The sequence below is a fragment of the Eublepharis macularius genome, chromosome 7 (genome assembly GCF_028583425.1).
Source record: "Eublepharis macularius isolate TG4126 chromosome 7, MPM_Emac_v1.0, whole genome shotgun sequence".
NCBI classification, from domain to species: domain Eukaryota; kingdom Metazoa; phylum Chordata; class Lepidosauria; order Squamata; family Eublepharidae; genus Eublepharis; species Eublepharis macularius.
The window spans coordinates 45,457,990-45,482,594 of NC_072796.1; the positions used below are offsets into that span (position 1 = coordinate 45,457,990).

Here is a 24,605-nt window from a genome sequence, read left to right on the forward strand (position 1 = left end):
GGATTGAGCAAAATAATATTCTGAGAGAAGAACAGGCCGGATTTAGACCAAGATGCTCAACCTTGTATCACTGTGTAATTTTAGACCATTTGATCACTAAATACGCATCTAATAATATCGTTTCCCTGTATGCAGCCTTTATAGATTTTAAATCTGCTTTTGATATGATACATCGTAACCTACTATGGGAAAAGCTAAAAGGGATGGGTATTGAAAAGAGATTGCTGACCCTAATGAGGGCTCTATACAGGAATACTAAGATCCAGGTAAGGACAGATGCCCAAGGCCACCTTACAGAAGCCATAAAAGCAGAGAAAGGGGTTAAACAGGGTTGTATTTTAGCACCAACTCTGTTCAACCTCTTTATAAATGACCTAGGGGAGTACTTAAACTGCCCGGAGGTACATGCCCCCAAGGTTGCTGACAGGCATGTCCCCCTTCTGCTATATGCAGATGATGCAGTATTAATCTCTAGAACCCCCAGTAGCCTTAAACGAGCTATGGAAATATTAGCTCAATACTGTCAGGCCAATTACATCAAAATTAATTATCAAAAATCAAAGGTTCTAGTTTTTGGGAGCAAGTGGCGAACTTACCAGTGGAAGATAGACTCGGTGGATATTGAGCAAGTCCGTTGTTTTAAATATTTAGGAACTGCCTTTCAGGCTTCAGGCTCTAGAAAAGCTCATGTGGACCATGTTACAGCAAGCGCAGCTAAAAGTGCGCGAGCGATTGAGAAATTTTATTGGTCTTCTGGGGGCCGGAATGTTGCAGCAGCAGTCAAGATTTTCAAGGCTAAGTCTCTTGCCCAATTACTTTATGCGGCGCCCTTGAGCATAACAACACATCAGTCTTATTGGCAGTCACTGGAAAAAGTGCAATCCAAGTTTTTAAGGCACATTTTGCAGGTTCCCTTTTGTGTCTCTAATGCACATATTCGTTTGGAATCCGGTATGGTCACTGTAAAAGCACGCCTGTGGATTGCTACCATTGTCTATTGGTTTAAGATAATAACTAATCCCTCCGGTTTAACCGGTTTAATAGCATGGGATTCTAGAGTACCACTTTGGATCAAAGAAACGGAGCGCAAATTGGGTTATTATGGTCTTTCCAAACAGTTTTTGATGAATATGGAACATGACATGGTCAAACCCTTTGTGAAACAAAGAATCCTGGATATTGAAAGGCAGAACGACTTGAGTCAAGTCAAAGGGTATTTCCCGGGAATAGATAGCCTAAACCAAGTGATAATGATGCCTTACTTACAAAACTTGGATAAAGCAGATTATAGAAGAGCAGTTACCCTCCTCAGAATGGACACGTTACCATCAGCGGTCATGGAGGGCAGATATGCAAAACAACCACTCGAGAAAAGAGTATGTATATGTGGGGCTGGAAAGATAGAAACTAGGGGACACGTACTCTTCGAGTGTGAACTTTATCAAAATATTAGGGCAATCTTCATAACTCCAATTTGTAATCGATTCCCAGGTAGAAATGACAGATTCTATCTAGATAAGCTTTTAGCCAATAAGGACCATGAAATTACATTAAAGGTGGCAAATTTTGCTGTGCAAGCCATACGGATTAGGAAGTATTTTACAGGGGGAAATATTTAAATATTTTATAATGTTAAGGATTTTAATATTTAATCATTTGGTCTTAGGCACTCAGGTTTTAAGGTTTTAAATATTTAAGACTCTGTACCCTGAAATTTTAGTGAATAGATTTGTAAATAATATGACTTACTATGACTGGGTTGTATGCTATTATTGTGTGGTCTATGACCGTAATAAAGATTGACTGACTAATTGTGGAAAAAATTATGCTGTCCCTACAGGTTTCTGCACGCTCCTGGGATCACAATGAATTCTTTGCTCAGTTCGCTGGTGATCACACTCTTTTAAGCTCAGGGTACTCTACCATAATGGAAAAAATGGCAGAAGGCTTGGACATTCGGTTAAAAGTCCCAGTAAGTATGAAGACAGTGGAAAAGTAGCCATCTGTTATTTGCTTTTCAGTACAGTACAGCAGTATTTCATCTCTCACTAGTGTTTGGTTTGGCTTGCTTTGCTTGAGACATAATGCAGGTGGAACTTAACTGCTTGAATTTTCTGAAGTTCTTTCCTGTGATGTCTAGCTAATAGTTTTTACTTTGGAATTCATCCTCCTCATCTTCCTCTCATCATGACTCCATTACAAACTGACCCACTATAAACCTCCCTTTTCAGGTTATGGGTCTCACAGGCAGTTCAGGGCAGTCTCAAATTACAGTACAGCACCTGTCCATTCCCTAATTATCAAGCAGAGAGCCCTGACACGAGTCCAGAGACACAATCCCCTCTCTCTTCTTCACAGGGACTTCACCAGACAGGCAGTCAGTTCCCTCAATTCACTACCACTCACCTAGCTGAATGCCTAGGGCTATTGGAGTCAAGGAACTCAGTATTTCTTTCCTTCATACGCTACCGCCATTTAGATTAGATACATTGGCCATAGCCAGAAAGATTGGTGTGTGTTTGTTTTACTTTCCCTGAGACACTAGACCTCCAGTCACCAGGATTTAAACAGAAAAAGGAGTTAAACTTTATTTATAACTTCAGCAATATTTAGATAACTCAAACACAGAGATATGTTGTTTCTGGAACTTGAACTTTTGATCCCAGTTCATCCCAGCAGTAAATAATCGTAGAGGTCCGCTGTATTCAGGCTGCTCCCTTCACAAGCTCATATAATCCTTCTCATCAGACTATCTCATCTCTTTTCCTAACTGCTGTTCTCAACTGTCCCAAGTCCCAGCATTCTGTTATCTCTCACTAGGTTTTCTCTGGAAGAGGTGGCACTGGAACCAGTCTTGTCTGCCACCACCACCATAACTATTATTCACACCAGAATTTTTATACATTCCTAGACTCCATGCTCTAACTGGGTTACAATATATTTTAATTAGAATTTATTCTGTAAGCAATTCTGTGAGTTTGGGTAAGCCAGAGCAGTTTTTTTCTGGAACTACAATGCATGCTGCACATGATTGAAATATTGTCTGTATCCTCCTCTAGTCATTCACATAGTGACCTGATCCGTGAAGAGAGAACAGAAACACTACCAGTGCAAGGAGAGAGCAACATCAGGGGAAGGCTTGGGCTTCCATTCTTTACTCGTGTGCATTCAGGGTGTGTGCATGTGTGCCATTACAGAAAGCTGAAATGGAGGAAATAAAAATATCAATTACAAAAATAAACCCCATATATTGATGTGTTAGTATTACACAAAAACTCATTTCATGATTGCAGTTTCCTGCTTCTCTTTTTAAAACAGGTCCGTAGTATTGACTATTCAAGAGAAGAGGTCCAAGTGACTGCAACAGATGGGACTCAGTGGACCGCCCAAAAGGTAACATTTCTCATTTCTTTTCTACTACAGACATACATTTCCAGGAAGCACAGTTAAAGGGTGATACAGCTACGTCATTACAAGAGGGGGTCCATTCCTTAGAAATATTTGAAGGAATCAGTGATAAGACCTTTACTTAAAGAAAAACTATCTTTGGACTCATCATTTTGAACAACCTTCACCTCATATTAGATTGATCTTTTGGGGAGCAGGGTGCTCAAGCAAGTTTTGACAGCTCAGCTCCATGGGTTTCCGGATGATGCCTGACTATATGGATTTTTTTCTTATCTGGTTTCCAACGTATTTGTGAGACTGACACATTCCTGCCAGATGACCTTTATCAGGCCAGCTGTTCATTCCTATTGGTTCACCATCACTGCTCAGTAGCTTTTGATAGCACTAGGGGGCAGAGGTTTGGAGTGGCTCTGGTGGGTTCCAGAAAGTGGTGTTGGGAAAACTACTGTACAATCTATGCTTTGGCATTTGAGGTTCTGCAGGTTTTCCTCTAGTCTTCCACCCAATTCAATATCTACATGGAACTGCTGGGAGAGATCCTGCAGAGAGATTTGGAGAAAAGACAAGAGCCCAAGCTCACCTGAGTCAGATTGATAGTCTACCTAAGTAAACATTGTTTGTCTGGGAGCAGCTCTAAGGAATTTCTGGCAGAGAAAGGTCTTTCTGAACTCCTAGGCCCAAGATCTTTCAAGTGGAGATGCCAGAGGGTGAACCTGAAACCTTCTGTTTGCAAAGCAGCAGCTACTTTGAGCTGCAGGCCTTACTGAATTTTTGATACATCGTCCATTAATGCTAAGGATTCTGTTATGGTCTGAGCTCTGGCCACATGGTTACGAGGTGGAGGGCTGAAGTCTAAAATAAAATAGCAGGTATCCTAGAGCAGAATGCCAGAGAAAGCAGTAGGAGTTCTGTGGGCTGAAGTGGAGGGATGTGGTTGCAGCAGCAACTGTTGGTTCTCAACTAAGTGTTCAGATATCTATTGTGCTGCGTGCTTTTCCACTGTAAGCTGTAATTGGCAGGAAAACAGGCCTTGATTCCAGCTAAACTTCAGGAGATGCAGAGAATGTACATTTTCTTATAACGATCCAAATCACTCAGTGACTACCTTCCAAATTTAGTATCTTGGAATAGCAGCTCATAGGCCTAAGATTTCTAGGACTCAAATGATGAAACAGCAGAAATTCTATGAGCAGTGATTATATTGAGCTCCTTTAACTGCAGTTTAATTAGGTCTGTCTCTTTCTTGCCAGGTTTTACTTGCTATACCTCTGGCTATACTTCAGAAAGGTGCCATTCAATTTAACCCAGCTTTGCCAGAAAGGAAAATGAAAGCCATCAATAGTTTGGGAGCAGGGGTCATAGAGAAGGTAAGAGTTTAGATTTGGATACAGGGATGTGATTCTGTAAGATTCAGTGGATAGCATATGCTGCCATTTACAAAGAAACAACGCAGCTTCTAAGCTCAGAGAGAGAATAACAGTTTTGCTTATTTTGGGATGTAACTGCCTCGTCTTGAAGGCTCATGATAAATAACCAAATAGCCACCAAGAGTACTTTGGTAGTGGATGTGGTTGGTGTAAATGAATTAAATAATTGAATACCAATCCCCCACCCCTGCAATTTTCATTTTCATTTGTCAATTTGAATCCCGGTCTCCCATGTCCCAACCTAACTCTAGCCATTTTCACAGCATAGCTCTAAACTCATTTCTGACATCATTGCGCCACGAAAATGGAATCGTGGTGTGATGACATCAGAAATCACACCATGAAGATGCCCTCATTCCGTGGGCTTAACACTATGCTGAGATGTGTGAAAATGGTTTCTCTCCTCAACCTGCTTTCAAGGTCTGGAATAAAACAGCTGTGACGTAGTATGGCAGGTCTGTTGCACTGTGTGTGTATAGATGTGTTCATCTGCAAGTTTGCATAGTAGAAAGCAATGCAATGCAAATCCCACCCCTAATTTTTTTAAAAAAGATCTTTCTATAGGGCATATCTACAATATCAGCTTCCTCTAAGTCAAAACTAATCTCAACTTGCTATATATACGCTGCAGACATCTGGAGATACTAAACGTGCCTCTGGAATTTGGACTCACTTGCTTCAAAATGGATTGCTTCACTATTGTTCTTAAATATGTGAAGGTTTTGGAGAATGATCCTTTGTCAGTTTACTTAGAGGTTAATCCCACTAAGTTTGATAGTGCTTAGTTTGATAGTGAATCAGCAAAAAAATTTTTTACTTACGATAAACATGGTAATTTATAGGGAAGTTTGTAAAGTGCAACAGGTATCTGATGGTTCTGATTTCTGCTCTCTGTCTAGATTTCACTGCAGTTTCCTTACAGATTCTGGGACAGCAAAATTCAAGGAGCTGATTTTTTTGGACACATTCCTCCTTGTTCCAACAAACGTGGCCTGTTCAGTGTTTTCTATGACATGGACCCACAGGTATTGTGCACACTGGAGGCTGACTACCTGCCTTTCCTGTTCTTCAAATTGGATATAAAATATCAGAAACAGTACATGCTTTAAAATGTTCTTCCTGTTTTTGTTTCAGTGTCAATTGGAGCTTAAAGAATTCTCTGTGGGATTCTCAAAAGTAGATGCTCAACTGATTTAAAATGGGATTGATGTTAATTTCTGGCATCTTTTTTTTTAATAAATTTTTATTGGATGGGTCATTATACAAATATAAAAACATACACAGTTAACTTTCCATCATATTGTAATACCCCCCCTTCCCCCCTTTTCCGTTGACTTCCGACAGTTTTCCATTCCCTCTTAAATAAAACCTTAACCAAGCTAAACTTTATATAAAATAATAATACCTAATGATAAATACCATTATCTAACATTCCATATCTTTTAGTACTATCTATCAATAATATCCAATAACCTACAATATAATATGTCCCCTATATTAATAGCTATATACTACATTCTAAGAATGGGTTGTATTAATATATTCTATACCATTGCATATCTTTAGATAGCACTATTACATATATCTATCATATCTATAATGCTCAAAATTATTAATATCCTTTATATTGTTATCCAATTCATAACGTTATAACCTAGTAAATTATAACATATTATACCTACATATATCAATAAAATGGTATATTATCACAGACTAGATTTCTGGCATCTTTTGATTTCTAACTTTTTAAAATTAGTTTCTTAATAAGCTAGCATGGCATAAGGTTACAGTGCCTGGGAGTCTGGGAGACCCAGGTTCAAATTCCCACTCTGACATGAAAGCTCTATAGGTAACCTTGGGCTTGGCACATTTACTTTACCAGCCTTAGAGCAGAGTAAAATGGAGGAAGGTAGAACAATGTTGTAGGCTTCGATTCCCAAAGCTGCTGTGGGGAGGAAAGTGGGGGTATAAATGAATAAAATGGTAACATGGATACTCTGTCAAAGAGTATATAATAACAACAACATTCGATTTATATACCACCCTTCAGGACAACTTAATGCCCACTCCAGAGCCGTTTACAAAATATGTTATTATCCCTAAAACAATCACCTTGTGAGGTGGATGGGTGGAGAGCTCCTAGAAGCTGTGACTGACCACTACACCAAACTGGCTACAGGATATGAGCATTTCCCAATAAATCTACAGTTTACATAGGTGCCCATAATCGTTCCCATTTTATAGGTTGACCAGTAGAGATGGGTACAAAAGGAAACACAAACCAGAAAGAACCATGAACCAGTGGTTCGTGCAAGCTCATTTCCACGAACTTCCGAACTGGTCTGCTGGTTTGTTTGGTTCGTTTTAAATGCCCCTTTCTGTGCCGCTGCAAAGTGGCGCAGAAAGGGGCATTTAAACCCCACGAACTACAAACCATGAACTGGTTCAAACTTGCATCAGTTTGTGGAAGTTTGTGGTTCGTGAAAATGCACGAACCACGAGGCTCGTTTTTTTCACAGTTCATGCCCACCTCTATTGGCCAGCATTAGTTTAAAAGAGGTTTATTGAGGAGGGATGCTTTTGGTCACAGAACTACAATATGTTGTCGTTGCCCTTATCCTTGCATCTGTTTTGCTTTTAGCGTAAATGCTGTGTTCTAATGTCTGTCATTACTGGCGATGCTGTGGCAACTATCAAGAACTTGGATGATAAGCAGGTTCTTCAGCAGTGCATGATTATCCTCCGGGAACTATTTAAGGAACAGGTGGGTCTGTTTTCTCAAATAACAAGCACGAATGCTCTTGAAAGAAAATCTTGCAATAGGATGTACATGGCCATTTGTATTTTAATACCCTTATGGAACTATTTTAAAAATATAATACATAGGATTCTTGTTGACAGTCTAGTAAGGGACACCTGGTCACTTTCCCATTGTAAAAAGAGCACCTGTGTTTGAATTGTTAATTGTTATATCTCTAGAGAGAGGAACTGCACCTTCCATTTTGTGAGCCTTTAGGTTACATGGTCCTGATTATTTCTATGACCAGCTTGCTGCTGTGTCAAAAGTGTAGGAGAGAGGGTTTCCTTTTCACATACTTACCTCTCTGTAGTAGCAGTGTTGCCTGTGTCAAGAAAAGAAAATCTTGGAAATGGGATTTTGCCGCTTTGTAATTTGGAGGGAGAGCATGCATGAGAGGTTTCAAGGGCATAGGGAGGCTGTTTTCAGCAACTTTTCCAGGCCCCTGTAGTATCTGCTCCTATTTTATCTCTCAGCATGTGTATGATTTTACTTCCGGTGAATAAGACAAGACTGTAAAAATTAGGATTGTCAAACTTTGCACCCTACAAGTGTGTAAAATCTCCTGGCATATATTCCACATAGCTGGGAACATTTGAATGCCCATCTCCAATAACACTAGCTGTGTAACCCTTTAGCTGCTTAATGTGGACCATTGACTGCACTGGAACAATTTCAAAGCATGTGCTTGGTCACCTGTGGGCAGGATTGTATGTGTTGACCTTTTCCTTACATCTTTTGCATTGGTTTAGCTGCCTTAAGCCTAAGGAGAAGATAAAATGTAAATAGTTTAAATAAAAATAAATAAATAAAATACCCAACTAATGTGAAAAGTAATACATTCCTGTGTTTCAGCAACAGTATTACTCTACATTCTCTAGCAGCTAATAAGCACTTAAAACAATGTACTAATTACATTTGGTGATTTATTTTTATAATGCAGGAAGTGCCAGATCCAGTCAAGTATTTTGTTACACGATGGAACAAAGACCCTTGGATCCAAATGGCATATAGTTTTGTAAAGACAGGTGGCAGTGGTGAAGCTTATGATATCATAGCAGAAGACATACAAGGAACAATCTTCTTTGCTGGCGAGGTGAACCTCTTGATTATGTACCTGATTATGTATGAAAGGATTTTATTTTTGCTGAAACAAGCGATAGTTGGAACTGATGATAAGCCATTATCTAAAGAGGTATTATGGAAAGCCAGTAAAAACCAGAAGTAGGTGCTATGCTTCAAAAAAGTGTCCAGTCCTGTAAGAATGAGGTGTTTTACATTGAATTGGGCCAGTAGACCTAGCATGAGTGGTAGCAGATCTTTAGGATTTTGGGTAGGAAAACATTTCTTGCCACTAAAATTGGAGGGAGGATCCTTAGGCTGGATGATTGCTGGATCTTTCTCCCTTGTAACAAAGAACCATTTTTTTTCTTGAACACCTACAAGGGTTCCACAAACTAGGTGCTCATCATAAATAAATCATAGTACTGTGTAAATTATTCTCTCCCCACTGTGAGAATGCCTGATAATTCTGACCTGAAAAATAACTTAAACTAATATTTTGACTTTGTCTACTTGATGTGCACCTCTGACAATTTCAAAATGAGAATTTTGTGTGGGCTTATGGAAGCATTTTGTGTACAACTAATGCATTTATATTTTCATGTAACAATTTTTCAGTTTACTTTCTCTTTTTCTGTTTTAAATAGGCCACCAATAGGCATTTTCCACAGACAGTTACAGGAGCATATTTGAGTGGCGTCCGAGAAGCAAGCAAGATAGCAGCATTTTGAATGCTAAACAACTGTTTACAGATATTTTTAAAAAGCTACTTATTCCATTTGAATTTTCTGGGTTATACCTCATTCCGTCCCCAAGTGGTATTTACATCAGTGGTACCCAGAGTCAGCTTTCATCATCTCTTGTTCCACATTATTTTTTCCACCTGAGGATGCAATTAGGGTCCATGTTTTCTCAGCATGGGATGTTAATTGATTTATAAACAATGCCAGTAAACATGTGAGTCCCTAAACCTCTATACTTTCCTTTATGGTCCCTCTGAGGTTAAATATTGTGGAATGTTAGAGTGCTTGATTATGAGAGTGTTTTAAAAATGGCAGCGGGTGGACTTTTAAACTACTCATAGCCAAATGGTGGATTTACAAGAAAGATGTCACCTGCTTCTAATCATGCTTTGAACAATATAGGTAATTCCTTTTAAATCAAACTTCTGGAGCTGCTTTCAAACATAATAGCAGTGTGTTGGCAATTAAAATACATAAAACGTCACTTAGAAAACAGTCCCTTATTTTCATATGAAATATTACACCATGTGTGGGGTTTGAGATTTGCTGATCATGTAAATAGACCAGTGAAAACCATTAATTTTGTGACTATTTCCTTTTGTGCAGTGAAATATCTAAATCATTTGAGCTCAGTGTAGGTAGAAACATTTATATGTATAGTTGTGATGGCATTGTGTGGGAAAGACTTTGGTGAGCTGTGCTCTTTTTTGAAAGGGTAAAATAAGATAGTATCATTCAGCTGTGTTAAGCACATTTAAATTTCACTGATTTCCATGAGAGAATTAAGCAGATGCTTATATCTTTTCCACTGAAATCAACAGGGCTGACATCTAAGTATTTAAGTGTGTATAAAGCCTGGCAGAGCACTTTGTTTATGGGATCACAATACAGACAAGATTGGGGGAAAAGTTAAATGATTATAGCTGACATGCTGTCATTTTACTGAATTATTTCTAATAGCTGGACTGTAATGGAAAATATTTCGTAAGGAATGGAAAATATCAAGTGGTATGCTATTTATTTCCCTTTAAATTTTTAAATAAGCAAAACGGTGATAACTTTTGGCCAGACCAGTTAACTGGCCCATCTCTGAAATGGGTACTGTGAACATAGTAGTCCTCCTGTTAGCTGAGGCACAGATTTGTTTAATCAGAATTCAAAAACAGACTTGCACTCAGAACATTCTGAAGTGACTAGTACCAACCTCTTTGAAGCAAAGCTCTTGTGCACCTGGCATTAGGCATTACTTGTAAGCATTTTGTGGTAATTGGTATGAAGACAAAATGGAAGTTCATTACATAAATTTGAAACCATTTGCTCTATAAATATATGTAAATAATTGCCTTGTAGAAGTGCTTATACAGCAGAAATATTAATCCAGAAAAAAGCGTGTGTCTGAGATGATTGAGACTACTTTTTAAACATTTGTTTAAATATTCAGAAAAAGTCAGAGGGTTCACTTAACATTTGATCCCAAGGAATTAAAAAGTGTGAAGTTATTTTCTAAGCATGGTCATTTTCTACTGTGTATATACAATTTAGGCCTTGTAAATAATGTGGGAAACCATTAAAAATCTTCTGGCTGTGAAGCATGATGTATACTGTGCAGGTTGTTTGATTCAATGGCCACATAATAAAACTGGAAGTGCTCACTTGGTTGTGCTGGTATTAGTCCCTCTTGAAATAAAGGGTGGTGGTGGTTCCAAAACCTTTCTCAGTGTGAAGTTTTATATGGATTAATTTGCCCTCTCCTAGAGAATCTGATGGATGACAATAAAATTTAGGTGAGTAGAATTACATTAACCATCCTTATTCAAAGAAAAGCTGCTACACAGCAAGTTCTGGGAAGCAGTCTTATTTTTGAAAGCCTAAATGGGTATTTTAGAACTGGAGAACCAGAGAATGACTCCTTTGTATTTTCAACATTTCTCTACAACATCTCAAAAGCAGTAAATGGGCATTATACTAGTAAGAGGGTTATGACATTATTATGGGAAGGGGGTGGGGGTAAGAAAGAGGAGACCTTGAGAAGTGCTGCCAGTCCAGGAGAAAATGCTGACTTTAATAGACCAATGATCTGATTTAGTACAAAGCAGTTTCATGTGCGTTCATATGTTTCAAGTACTACATCAGACTTCCTTGCCGCCACTGACCTTAGAAGAAGCCTGCCTTCACATCCCCATTGCTAACAATAGCTAGGGTTCTCATTAACCAGCTGTACTTCCCATTACGGCTTCTATGAATCATCACAAAGATCATTGCTGGTTCCCAACAAGGGAACCAAGATGCCCAAATAGCCTCGCTCAAGCCAAGTGGTCCTTGGCTAAGAGAGACTAATTGGAATGTTGGCTGATCAGACTAACTCTCCACATCTTTAAACACCAGCTGGTGGGAAGCTGTGACCTCATACTAACACACACCACAGCAAAAGTGCACATAAACCACCACAGTAGAATGAGATCCTTGACTTTCCACCAAGAGGACCATCACACCAGTCATTTTAGCCTAGCCTAACAGCTCAGTAGGGAATTCAACATCAATACTGTCTGGCTGAGTCTTCAGGATTTGGATTTGGGATAGTAGCAATCAAGATTAGCCTCACAATGACGGAGATCCCTTTAGAGGTTTGGGGGGGGAGGGGTCATTTTTGTCCTTTTCAAGCATCCACGTATTAAAAATGGCAGATGGAGAACAGTGCTCTGTCCTGCTAAAGGAACAGGCAGAGCATGTGTAAGGAATCTATCTTCCACCAGAAACAGGAGCCTGCAAGATCCTCAGCACCATGCTGCTTGTAGAACAGGATGAGGTACTAACCTCACCCTCCACCAGCAAAAGATATGATCTTGCTATCTTCCATTCTGCTATGCCTGTCTTTGTACTACCTGTCTTATCTCACTACAGCTCTGCAGAATCCCAGTTCTGAAGCTTGATTCTGGTAGAACTAAGGACATGAAATGAACGTAACATAAAAACGAAGTAAAAATTTTATTCTGTGTAATTTTGAAATAATTGACTCAATCTGTTATAACATCTTCAAACAAAAACATCCTGGTCCCTTCAAAGGCTACTGATATTTATGGGCTAGTTCACATACATAATTCAGCTTCTTTTATATAAACCCCATATATACTAGTATGGGAAAAAATGGTATGAAACTATAGATACAAAAAGCAAACTTTGCAGCAAGTGTAAGCTAGAGGGGGAAATGGCCACTCTAGAATGCTCTAGAAATGCATACTGCCTGCATCATATAGTTCTCTCGCTAGAAACTGGCATATGAGCCCAGAACTCAACACAAGATGTGGTTTGCTGTGGAGATGCTGTTTACTGGTACATAATATTGGAGGTGGGTTATAAACTGCTTTAAAGACCACTTGCTGTTAAGGGCAAAATATACTTTTTAACAATCCACACATCTGAACCTGGTTGATGACAGTTTGTATTATAACTGATAATTTGACCTAGAAATTTTGCCACCTCTGGATTTGGAGATTTTTGTATCTTGTATTTCAAGGAAAGTGTTGAATGTTTTCTTGTAGATGAGACACAACAGGCACCTTTGATTCTTTATCAAATTTTACTGTACATGTATTAAAATGTCAAAATATACATTTTCCTTAATGACATTTATTGAATACAAAACTTAGTTACATTTGCCTTAATATAAAGAATTGCATGCACAGAAAGTGGTAAAAATGGTAAAGATCTATCAGCTTACTAACTAGCTTAATATTTTCAGAATGCAATCTATGCTTTGATTCCTCAACTACACATTACTACAATATTTAAAACCAGCGGTACTTGTAATCAATACAGTCATGGATAGGTTACATTTTACATTATGACACACATTTGTTTGGCATTCATGATCATGTTATGTACCTTTTCATACTAACAAAGTTGGAAGGAACTATCTGGGGATTGAGACTTCAGTGAATGTTTGTAGAAGGGAGGTTTTAATTTAGAAAAAGAGTATTTAATAAAAACAGACTTAGGTTAACACTACAGGCAACACAGTCAAGCATTTATCTTATTTATAGCATATCCTCATTCTGGACAACAATACTGAAATGTCCAGCTGGTGCTACCAAGATAGTAAGGGTCCATACTAAAGGTATTTCTACATAATGGGACTTGTTTTTCCAGGAATTATTTACTAGTTGTACTGCATTGATTCAGGAACTGTGGATTACATGCCCATTTAACATGATCATCTTAAATTTTAATCACTTCAACGAAGCTTATGATTTACCTTAGTCAAAGCCGTATGTTTTTCCTATACATTAAGGTTCTGCATACAGGGTGTTATGTCAAACATTTAGAACGAAGTCAGCTATAATCCCCACTACCAATTTCAACACTGAAAAAATATGAGTGCAATTAGAATTTCCTTTCAAGGCAAGAAAACTTTTATATGGTAGTTACAGTTGCATCCTAATTAATCTCAGCCTATTCTTGAACACTGACATTGGTCGTAAAGTCTCTAACACACTTATTTTTAAAATGTTTTGTCAAGAAATCTGAATCAAGCTTATATACAACGGAAAGGTCTTAAAAGTACAAAAATAACATCTGTTTGCCAATTACTGTGCTTTGACAGTTCTCAGATGTATACACATGCAATATAATTTGGAACATATGTAGTCAGGAAATGTGATTTATTCCTAATCTAGACACTGGATATGTATCCAAAATAAATGCAATGCCCAATACTGCAATATTTTGACAATCTCTGCATGCATATGTGCTGATAAACAGTTTTCATATTACTTGATTTTAAAAATTCTCTACTTTACAATGCACTAAAAATACAACAGTTATGCCAGATCTACATGTAGAAATAAATTTCATGATGTACAAAGTAAAAGCAGGGAACATCATCACCATGCAGAAACCTAAGAACGGCATTAAACACAATTTTTAAAAAGTTAAAGCAATTTTAATTACCACTCAGAACATTAAGTCCATATAATCTTCCCTGACTAAACACTACGTTATAGAAAAAGGGCAGAAAAATTAACATTTTTGCTGGTGTTTATAAAATATTTAAATCCATGGGAATAAATCTCCAGTCTTCACTTTCTTCCCATCAGATCATGAAATGAGCTATAAGAGAAGATGTTTCACACTTTTAATCTTTTGCATACTATATAAACCCACCCTTACCCCAAACATATTACTAGGAGTGCCATTTTAGCTACTTATTTGGAACCAAGTTCCAAGGAAATCAACAGGACTCGTGTTCAATCTAAACATACTTAGGACGAGAGCACAATATCATCAGGGGCACGCAAATTAAGCGCACATGCTGTGTGCAGGTTGCAGCATAGTATAAATGAGTTCCTGATCCTGCACAAAATCTTACTTGAAAGCTCTTTTGCCATGACATCAAAAAGGACCATACTTCCAAGTTAGTATGTGCAGGGGCTGAGTAATAGGTATTAAAGACCCTTGTCCTAACATGTACCTCTACTTTCCTTTCTGCAGCCATCATTCTGATCTCTTCTTTAAGCTACATCTCTGAGAACACAATATTCCCTTCAACTTATTGTGAATACAAACTTACTTACTATGATGGCCCTGTTTCGGAACAAATCACTGGGCAAAATTGCCCAATATGTAGGTAATAGTCGTGGAAGGTTAACAAGATTCTCAACAAACTACTGAAATGTGTATTTACTATTAACATTTGTTTAGCAACCTACACAAGTAGATTGATTTAAAAAAGTTAACTCAGATGCTTCTTCATGCATACCTCTTTCAGCTTACTGTATCTTATCCTGATATACTAATATATTCTAAATTGTTAACTGTTTGATACGATACTATCTTTGAACAATAATTTTTCTCAAACTGTCACCCCTGCTTGTACTTCCCCAAGTTTCAAAAAGGAGTCCTACTCACTGAACTGCATCTCCTGGTATACTCCTAGCCACCCACTATGTTCTTTAACCAGCCCTCTCCTTGTGGTGTCCTCATAGGATTGTACGTACAGCAACAGGTTGGTCATGGGCACTCTCTGCTGTACGTGCAGTCCTCTGGAATGGCCTACCACAGCATGGGCATGAAAGGGGCTTTCATTTACTACATTTAGAAAGGAGCTGCGCAAGACAGTTCTATTTCAGAGGGAGTTTGGGAGAATGACAACTGTTTCAGTGGATTTGGCTTTAATTTTAATTTGTTTTAATTTGCGAATTATTTTTATTTTGTTAATGGACTCTTATATTTTGCAGCCTTGCAGATTTCTTGCATGGTTAGCCACCTTAGTCTAAGGATATGTGGGATATAATTATTTCAAATAAATAAATGCCTGACTGCAGGTTTACCCATTTAACCACTCCTGTACCAGTTCCTTCCTAAACCAATAGCTTTCTGTATAACCATTTCAAGCAAACATTTAATATTCACTCAAAAATACATATCAAAAATCCAAAACACATCTGAAACATGAAGTCCTTCTGTCACATGCCACATTTCCCTGAGCCAGTATTTACCTCTTCCACTGTCTTTTTGATGAAGTCTTTCCTGTCAGACAAGTCATAACTGGGATAGTTTTCATATACCTATAGCAACCAAGTTAATACGAAAGTGAGTGAAATAGTATAATTAGAATATATTCCTGACGATCTAAAAGAATAGGTACATAAACAAAACTAATAAAACTGCCTATGGTATCTGTTTGAATGCTTCACTTAGTGGCCTCCAAGATTGTTCATGCCTCTTATTACTCCCCACATCACATGCACAGACATGAATGCCCAAGAGAATAAATGTCTAGTTGTTTAAAGGAAGTATCCCCCTTTATCTTGGATATTGGACAAAAGCTCCTAACCATAACATGCATGAAAATGGAGGGCAGGGACTCCGACATCTATGTTTAGGTTGATCGGTATTTTGTTTTCTGCATCTTTGTCACACCAAATATGAACCAAATATCTGATCATTTGCCAATCACTATCAATCGTTATTACTAAAGATTTCTGGTAAACTCTGGATAGGATACAGAACAAAAGTTTCCTCTATTCCATCTGATCAAATATTTCCTCATTTTCTTTATCTCAATGCATTATATTCCACAATGAAGATTAAATATGATGGAAACAGATTTAATAGGTTAGAACATTTTATGTGCCTTTACTATCCCGATGCAATCTTACCCTATCACTATGCAATCCTATGTTATTCTCAGGTACTATTGTAGTATGCAAAGAACCAGCACTGGAGACACATGAATGAATGCTAGACACTGGGAGCGCTGGGACAAACCTGCTGCCTGCAGTAGGGATAACCCAGGGCACTAGATATGCTTACCAAGCAAGCTTGCTGCTAAGGAAAATGCACCTGTACTCATTATGCGCTATGCGATGCTATGCTTAGAAACTGATAAGGGAAACCCTTTCCTGAAGGGCGCATACTAAATGCAGCCACAAGAATAATTGAGAATAGACAAAGGGAGCCAGCTGCAAATGGGAGGATCAGAACACCTGTCCCTAGACACTGGACAAACGAGGGAGCAGTGAACCCTTCAGTAAAAGCTAACTGGGAAATACTGTAATTAAGTTGCTGGGAAGAATTGTTCCTCCAATACGCGACCACCGGGTCATTAGAGGTGCCCCTTGGACAAACCAATAGGGGTCATAACTATGCTTAAGCCAATAGAACCCCAATATTGTAATGAGCCAAAAAGTATCTTGCACAGCTATTGTAAGATTGATGAACGCAGTGCATGTGTGATTCTTTTGTTCTCCGTGTAACTAGCGTTCCTCCACGTTTAATAAACGTAGCAGACTTGCTTCTTCCACAGGACTCTGCGTCTGTCTTTTCTTTGAATTGGCTAAGGGGACATTTGAACCACTGATTGCGTGGAACAAACATGTACAACCAAAAACGTTTGGTGTTATTTAGCGACAAACCAACAGAAAAACATGACATCTATAATGTTTGTGTCCTTGCAGTTTTATTAGCCCCCCTTAATTTGAGGAAGGAGGAATATAAATAAATGAAATCCATAAACACTATCAACTGAACAAGTTCATATTAGATCACATGACTAGCTGTAATTCTATGTAAGTTTACTTGAAACTAAGCCCCATTGAACACAGTGGGCTTACCAAGTAAGTGTAAGATTTCACTACATAACATGCAAGTTTCTATGTACTATTTAGTCTACCTCAATCAGTGAGTACCTAACATTTAGGCTACACTCCTAGCATTGTCACTGATGAAATTCGATAACATATATTTCTAAGGACTCAGGACTGAAATCTAAGTAAGGTTCTTTAGACAACAAAAAACCAAATCAAACATAAAAGAACAAAAACAAGACAGTAATAATGTTCATTACTGTTACACAAAAAAACCATTTCAGTTTAAAAACAGATAAAAAGTACAACTGCTGTTTAATCAACAGGCAGGCAAAGAATGCACCTTCTAAATGAAAATCAGTGCTCTGGCAGTATACATAAAGTAAACATAAACTGAAGCATACAATGTTAGCTCAGCCTTATTTTAAGGAACTACCCCTATATACACTCAGATACTAGACTAAGTGTCCTAACCTGAATAAGCCAGGCAAGCCTGATCTTGTTAGATCTCGGAAGTGAAGCAGGGTCGGCCTTGGTTAGTAACTGGATGGGAGATCTCTAACAAAGACCAAGGTTACAGCGGTAGGCAATGGTAAGCCACCTCTGTTAGTATCTTGTCACAAAACCCCCACTAGGGCTTGCCATAAGTCAGCTATAACTTGACAGCACTCTCCATCATCACTGGTTCAAGTAGAAGAGTACTGTACACCAACTAGCAACAGCCCTTCCAGGTAGTAGGCAGTTTGCCTTCATAGGCCTGATGCCCAAGACTTAGAGAGACCTAGGACTCAAGTGTTCACACAAGTAAAATAGGTTCTCCATCTTTTAGGGCTCTTTTGGGTGTCAATTAAATACATACTGGTATGGTAAACAAGTATCAGCAGTTGTGGATTTAAATGCTGTCAAAGAAAATAAAAGGCCATTTAATCTATTTTTTCTGCACCAAGTGAACATGAGTGTTTATGAAATTGTACATATGTACACACAAACTAACATACTAGTGTACAAAACTAGTATTAAACACTTACCTCTTTATAAATCTGCTTCATGGTAACTTCCTCTAAATTAGCTTTAGCTAATAGTTTCTTCACAGTTTCCTTCAGTTCTTCATCTGTAGGTGGCTTTTTCAACTTTTTAATTAAAGGTTCATCATCTGAACTATCCTCAGACTCACTTTCTAAATACGAAAGATATTTTGCTTATTAAAATACAAAAGGTGGAAGTTTTTCTTTTCTTTCCCCAAAGTAAGCATTTTGGCTGGGTTCAAAAGAACTACATGATCATGTGTCCGTGGAGGTTTTTTGATAGCAAGCCTCTTGAAATGGTGGGACATTTCAAAAGCAGGTTTCAGGGGATGAAGTGGTGCTTGTGGTTCATCATCTCCTGCTCCTTTAAATGACTCTACATATTGCCCCTTGCTGCTCATTATGTCTGAAATTCCTTCCCAAAAGAGCTACATGAGACCATTACATTCTTGCTCAGAATTTTTCCCCAAAACTCTTTGGCTTAACTGTGTAGCCTTTACCCTACATAAACTTTGCCAAAATATCTGAAACTGCAACTACATATAGTCTATTTCTCTCTTCCCCTTTGTGCAAGCTCATGGGCACATTTAAAATAGCTGTTTGGATTCCAGATCCTACCCTCCTGTACAATCTGTTTTCTTCAGTCAACTTTTACAGAGAAACATAATTAAGTGAGGTTATAAACAAAAAACAAGAAATTCTCTCTTATAGAAAATCACAGTCAAGAACCTGAAGTTCTCTCTCTCACACTCACACAATAGTTTTTGTTGAGAGAATAGATCTGCTAAGCACATGTGAAAGCAGCTTTCTCTGAATTCAAGTAAAGTTTTACTCACACAAACAAATATAATAGCAACTTTAAATCCAACCATATGGAAACTACACAAGCTGTATCTGTGTAGCTGCAGATTTTTTTAAGGTAGTACAGTGAAAATCAGAGACAAGATGTGCATCTGCACATGAATGGCTTCTTAACATGATTAACAACAACTGAAAAGTTTGTACAACACACACCCCCAACCTCCACCAACAGCACGGCAACTCGCCACAAGAGAAGTCTTGTTAATAACAACAACATTCGATTTATGTATCACTCTTCAGGCCAACTTAATGCTCACTTAGAGCAGTTTACAAAGTATAGTATTATCCCCACAACAATCACCTCGTGAGGTGGGTGGAGCTGAGAGCGCTCTGGAAGAGCTGTGACTGACCCAAGGTCACCCAGCTGGCTTCAAGTGGAGGAGTAGGAAATCAAACCTGGATCTCCAGATTACTGTCCCACCACTCTTATCCACTACACCAAACTGGCTCTCTACTATTGTGCCAGCAGAACTCATTTTTCAAAAGCACATTACAATAAATCTTATTTTACTATTTACTTTTATTTAGAAATAACACAGTAAATTGCCACCTGGTTAGTGGAGGCACATCATAATGTGGCTCTTTAGTGAGTGTGAAAGCATTAAGTACTTCAGTCAAACGAGATACTGTTTGATGTAAGTTATGGCCAACTTTACAAGAAAAAGAATTCCTCTCACCTAGTTATAACAATGGCTGGTTTTTATGTCCACAAGGATCAAAAATCAAGATCCCCAGTAATTTATCCAGTCTTTCTAATAGATTCATCCATAGGAATTCTATTGTTCTACTAAACATTTCAAGTTCAATACGTGTCCTTCCAGGGCACATGGAGATACCTCCTTCAGGTAAGCCCAACCCAGATATTCCTTTTATGGTTTCAGTGGCCAATGGTGAATGTTGAAAATAGAAGACCATATGACAGTGTTCAGGATTATGAAAATTAAGATCACTCCGTTCCACAGTAATTTGTAGATTACTGAAAACAAGCCTGGTCTTCCTAGTAAAGCTATAATAAATTTCCGAAAGAGGGATTTACCTTTTTTGGAACTGTTCTGATTCTTCTTAGTAGTACTGCTATCTGCTTTCTTGACATTAGCATTCTTTGTGCCCTTTTTGCTTTTTTGAGTTGTCTTCTGTTTAGGTTTTTCTTTTTTGATTGGTTTTTTAGGTCGCTGTAGTAGAGAAAAAACATTTTCATATTTTAATTCTTTTAATGCTACAGGAATAATCTATTGCATAATGCGTGGTCAGAAAGTTCTCCTTGTAGCAAACATTAATAACATAGCATCTTAATTTAAACCCTTTGTACTTGCATTAGCTGTTTGCAATTTCAGCATAATGGGGGGGGGGGACCCAAGCTCCTTAATGCAGACAGCTTTTGGAATATTTCCCATCTTCCCCTTTGTCCTACAGCCCCTGCAACTTCCCCTCAAAAATACGATGCTGAACATCACGGGCCCCTTCAAAACAGTATGTCACACAGCAGAAGGAAGAGGTGAAGTCACCATCTACTCCTGCTTGACCTTTTGCTCCGCTAGAACTGAGTGCAGATTTTAGCTACCCCTCCTTTCCCCAGTTCAACATGTCATAAATTCTAGTGACCTCTGAAGCATAGCAATGATGGTTGGAATGAAATAGGTGACTTCTGAACAGGAGGGGAAGAGGAAGGTGGGAAAGATCCATTTCCACAAACTCGCTCTGTTGTAGGAGCCTGGATGCAACCTGTAGTCCACACAGTGCTAGAGAATGGGCCTCTCCAATTTTACAGGGATCTAAGAAAGAAAGATAGGATACATACACACAAAACCCCTGCAAGTTTGAGGTTAGCATCAAGTCTTTTAGTAGTACAGTTTCTCCTAAAGCCACATTTTGGAATTAGTAATTCACATCTCTACTTCCTAGCGCGCAGACGTACAGAAACTTGATTTCAATTCCCGTTAGGATCATGAAGATGGAATGGCAGAATTTCAAGACAAGGCATGCTCTACCACCAAGGCGATTAAAAGCAATACTCAGCTATTGGATTTTCTTCTGTAACAATATTGCCTCCCACTCTTCCCCAAGTAAGCCTATGACAGTTTCAGCATCAACCTCAGCAATCCATATATTGCATTTACCTCCTCTTCACTTTCTTTATCTTCTTCAGATGATTCATCTTTTTCCTTCTTTTCATCTTCCTCACTACTAGATTCATCTGACAGGATCTCAGGACATTTGGTGCGTTTTGCTTTTCTTGCTGTTCCAGAACTACTGCGTTCTTTTTTACCACCTTTATTGGGTGTTTTCTTGGATTTTGGTAATGGCTATAAAACATTAAAACATTTAGAAGTACAATCACACAGAAATATTAAGACTTATACCATAATGGGAGAAATTGCCAAGACTGCAGTCACCATAGAATGTAATCCTGTGCTAATAAATCATTTTAAAATAAAATGGGATCCCAGAATACTATTAAAACACAACAGTTTAAGTACTGTATTTCAACTATAAAATCATTATAAAACAAACATTATAAAACAAACAAAATCAACTTTACTATCAAACCAGATGTTCTGTTGATGGGTAATTTAGCTCACCATGGAGATGGGACTGAGTTTGTTCTGGATGGAGCTAAACTTCCCTTTACAGATCATACGTTGGATCCAGGATAACATTTTAGAAGGTATAAATCCTAACTCAGGAACAGGATTGTGTGAGTGTGTGTGTGCGCGCATGTGTGAGAGAGAACTGCACTCCACAGAGAAGTCCTTGTGCTCATGGAAATGCTATGCTGCCTCCAACCCCATGTTCAGACCTTGCTAGAACTCCTGTATCTAGCACCTTTCAAACTGCAGAGTGGATGCCAGCTTTGCTCCTTCATAAAAAGTCACTATTTCACCAGTTATCTGTAGTTCAGTAACCTCCATAATTGACTACTATAATGCTTGTATGCTACTGTCTTTGAAGAATCTTTGGAAGCTTCAACTGGTTGATTACACATCACAGCGCAACTAGTTTACGAAGTGAAGTCTTCTATAATAAGCACATTATACCTAAACTTAAAAATTCATTGGCTCCCAGCTTGTTTCCAGCACAATTCAAAATGCTGGTTTTTATCTTCAAAGGCATAAAGACTTGAGGGGCAATCCAGTAACTAGGGTTGTTTTTTTCTCCTGAAGATAAGTAGATGGCTGTAGGAAATATTACAGCAGCTCCCTGCCTATCAAATAAAAGCAAGCTTGCCTGGAAGTTTGCTTGGTGCATTCTTTTTATTTTTTAGGTATCAGGAATAATCTCTGGTGCTTGTGGGGCTTCATTTTTTTCATGTTGAGTCTTGAGTTGTTGCTCTGTGAGACTGATTTATTAGCTCTACTCCTGTCAGCTGGTTTGTAGCTGATCACATTGGTTTTATTTATATGTTTTTTTCTTTTCCATATTTTTCTTTTCTGTAAACTGCTTCGGATTCACATGGAAGAAAAGTAGTTTGGAATATTTTAAATAAAGCTTGGCAATTGAAAGGTTCCCTTATTTTCAATAGTGGTATCAGTATTGTTGTATTTCATAAGCAGTGAGTCATTAATTATTTCTTTTTTGAGTAGTGATGGCTCCCAGGTACTCTGTTTCACAATATTTACAGAAAATTTTTAGAAAATAGACACAAAATCAAAAACAGCATCCATTCCCTGTCTGAAGAATTGTGTGTCCATTATAGACTGCCATTACATAAGCAACTTTTTCTCAGTTTGCTTTTAATGTCACAAGTGCCAAGTTTAAAAAAACCCTCAGCTGGAACAAAATCTTAACAGTTGTTAAGCATGATCCCTTTATAAAATGTCTTTAGGAGAGACACTACTGTGTAATTCAGCTTTAATGCAATAGTTATTTAAGATAATGCTACTCTTAGCTTTTCCTATTTATGCACTTTATTTAGTTCTTTTCTCAATTCTCCCATGTTTTCGGCAAGCAAAAATATAAATCAGTCATGAGATGCTTGCTAGTGACTCAAAGCTGTTTACGTATACTTTTGAAAAAATGAAATATGCATTGTTTACACAGACTCGTAATACAATGAAGCATTATGCATTAAAAGCATGAACAGACACCCCCTTCTCTTATGCTAGTTCATGTTACAAGGAGGATTTAAAAATAGCTTTATCTCATTTTACCTTGCCAGAAGGTTTTGGATGCATTAAGAAGTTTAAGATTCTGGCTATCAGTTCACTATTAACTCCTGATCTTTCCAAATCAAGAACTTCACATATACTTTTCAGCATTGCATTTCTGTATCTGTAAAGAAAATTTGATTAACAGTTTTAATTCAATACAGAGAAAAATGTTTGCTATTTCATTTTACTCACAAGGACTATCAGTTGGATTACAATTATTCAAATTAAGAATTGCAAAGTGCCTTGAATCAAACACCAATATATATGAATATATTGTAAAACACAAATCTCATAATCCACTTCTAAACCTAACCTATCTGAACTTTCAACTATGTATTAAAAATAGTAAAACAATTCTTCCAGATACCCAACTTTTTTACTAAGTTGTTATGTGCTCCCTTCTATAAAATAAAATTGTACAATAACTTTGATAAAGTAGAATCACAGATTGGAAGGGCAGGAAAGAATAAAAACATAAAGTTCTATGACCTTGAGTTTTTAAAAGAAGAATCTCTAGAGCTTTTTTTGATCTGAACTTTAAGTGAGTGTCAGTGATAGGAATATTTCCTTTGTAACTAACAAGTGGTATTTACAGTGTCATCTTATGCAGAGTAACCTTATCTAAACCTTTAACTTTAATGGACAGACTTGAGTAACTGCAAAGGAGGAGTGAAAAAAGGTTAAAACATGTAAGGAGAGACAAGTACACAGTAAGTGAAACTTGGCAAAATAGTTTTGACTGTGGCTGCAAACGTTCACTGCAATTGCAAAACGAGTGCATGGTCCTCAGAAATAATGCACAAACTTCTACAAACTGTAACGTCTAGCATATTATGTATCAACATGGTTACACTGCCAGAGTCCAGAACAGCCTGCCACTTGTATCTACTTCTACCTTTTCCCTCTGGAGGAGAAAGCCTGGAAAAAGGATCATGTTTTTAATGGCCAAGGATCCAGAAGACACTGTGATAATGCACTCATGTATTCCTAATGTATTTTATCCTTGTGATGGATTTTAGTTGCAAGCTGCTTTGAGAGCCAATTTTGGCT

The 24,605-nt window shown here is 37.9% G+C and overlaps 2 protein-coding genes across 5 annotated transcripts in view; one reads left to right on the plus strand and one right to left on the minus strand.

Moving 5' to 3' along the window:
• The window catches only part of KDM1B (lysine demethylase 1B), a 35,529-nt gene extending 24,440 nt beyond the window's left edge, over positions 1-11,089 (plus strand). For both annotated transcript variants that reach the window (XM_054985653.1, XM_054985652.1), the window contains 7 exons: positions 1,841-1,972; positions 3,319-3,393; positions 4,659-4,775; positions 5,735-5,860; positions 7,477-7,599; positions 8,576-8,728; positions 9,342-11,089. In XM_054985653.1, coding sequence (XP_054841628.1) covers positions 1,841-1,972; positions 3,319-3,393; positions 4,659-4,775; positions 5,735-5,860; positions 7,477-7,599; positions 8,576-8,728; positions 9,342-9,425 — 810 coding nt within the window. In that variant the 3' untranslated portion in view covers positions 9,426-11,089. The remainder of the gene's footprint in view (positions 1-1,840; positions 1,973-3,318; positions 3,394-4,658; positions 4,776-5,734; positions 5,861-7,476; positions 7,600-8,575; positions 8,729-9,341) is intronic.
• A 1,906-nt stretch (positions 11,090-12,995) lies between these two features.
• DEK (DEK proto-oncogene) overlaps positions 12,996-24,605 on the minus strand; it is a 28,154-nt gene continuing 16,544 nt past the window's right edge. For all 3 annotated transcript variants that reach the window (XM_054984984.1, XM_054984983.1, XM_054984985.1), the window contains 6 exons: positions 23,556-23,676; positions 21,525-21,710; positions 20,444-20,579; positions 18,550-18,698; positions 15,932-16,000; positions 12,996-14,543 (listed from right to left, as the gene is read on the minus strand). In XM_054984984.1, coding sequence (XP_054840959.1) covers positions 14,532-14,543; positions 15,932-16,000; positions 18,550-18,698; positions 20,444-20,579; positions 21,525-21,710; positions 23,556-23,676 — 673 coding nt within the window. In that variant the 3' untranslated portion in view covers positions 12,996-14,531. The remainder of the gene's footprint in view (positions 14,544-15,931; positions 16,001-18,549; positions 18,699-20,443; positions 20,580-21,524; positions 21,711-23,555; positions 23,677-24,605) is intronic.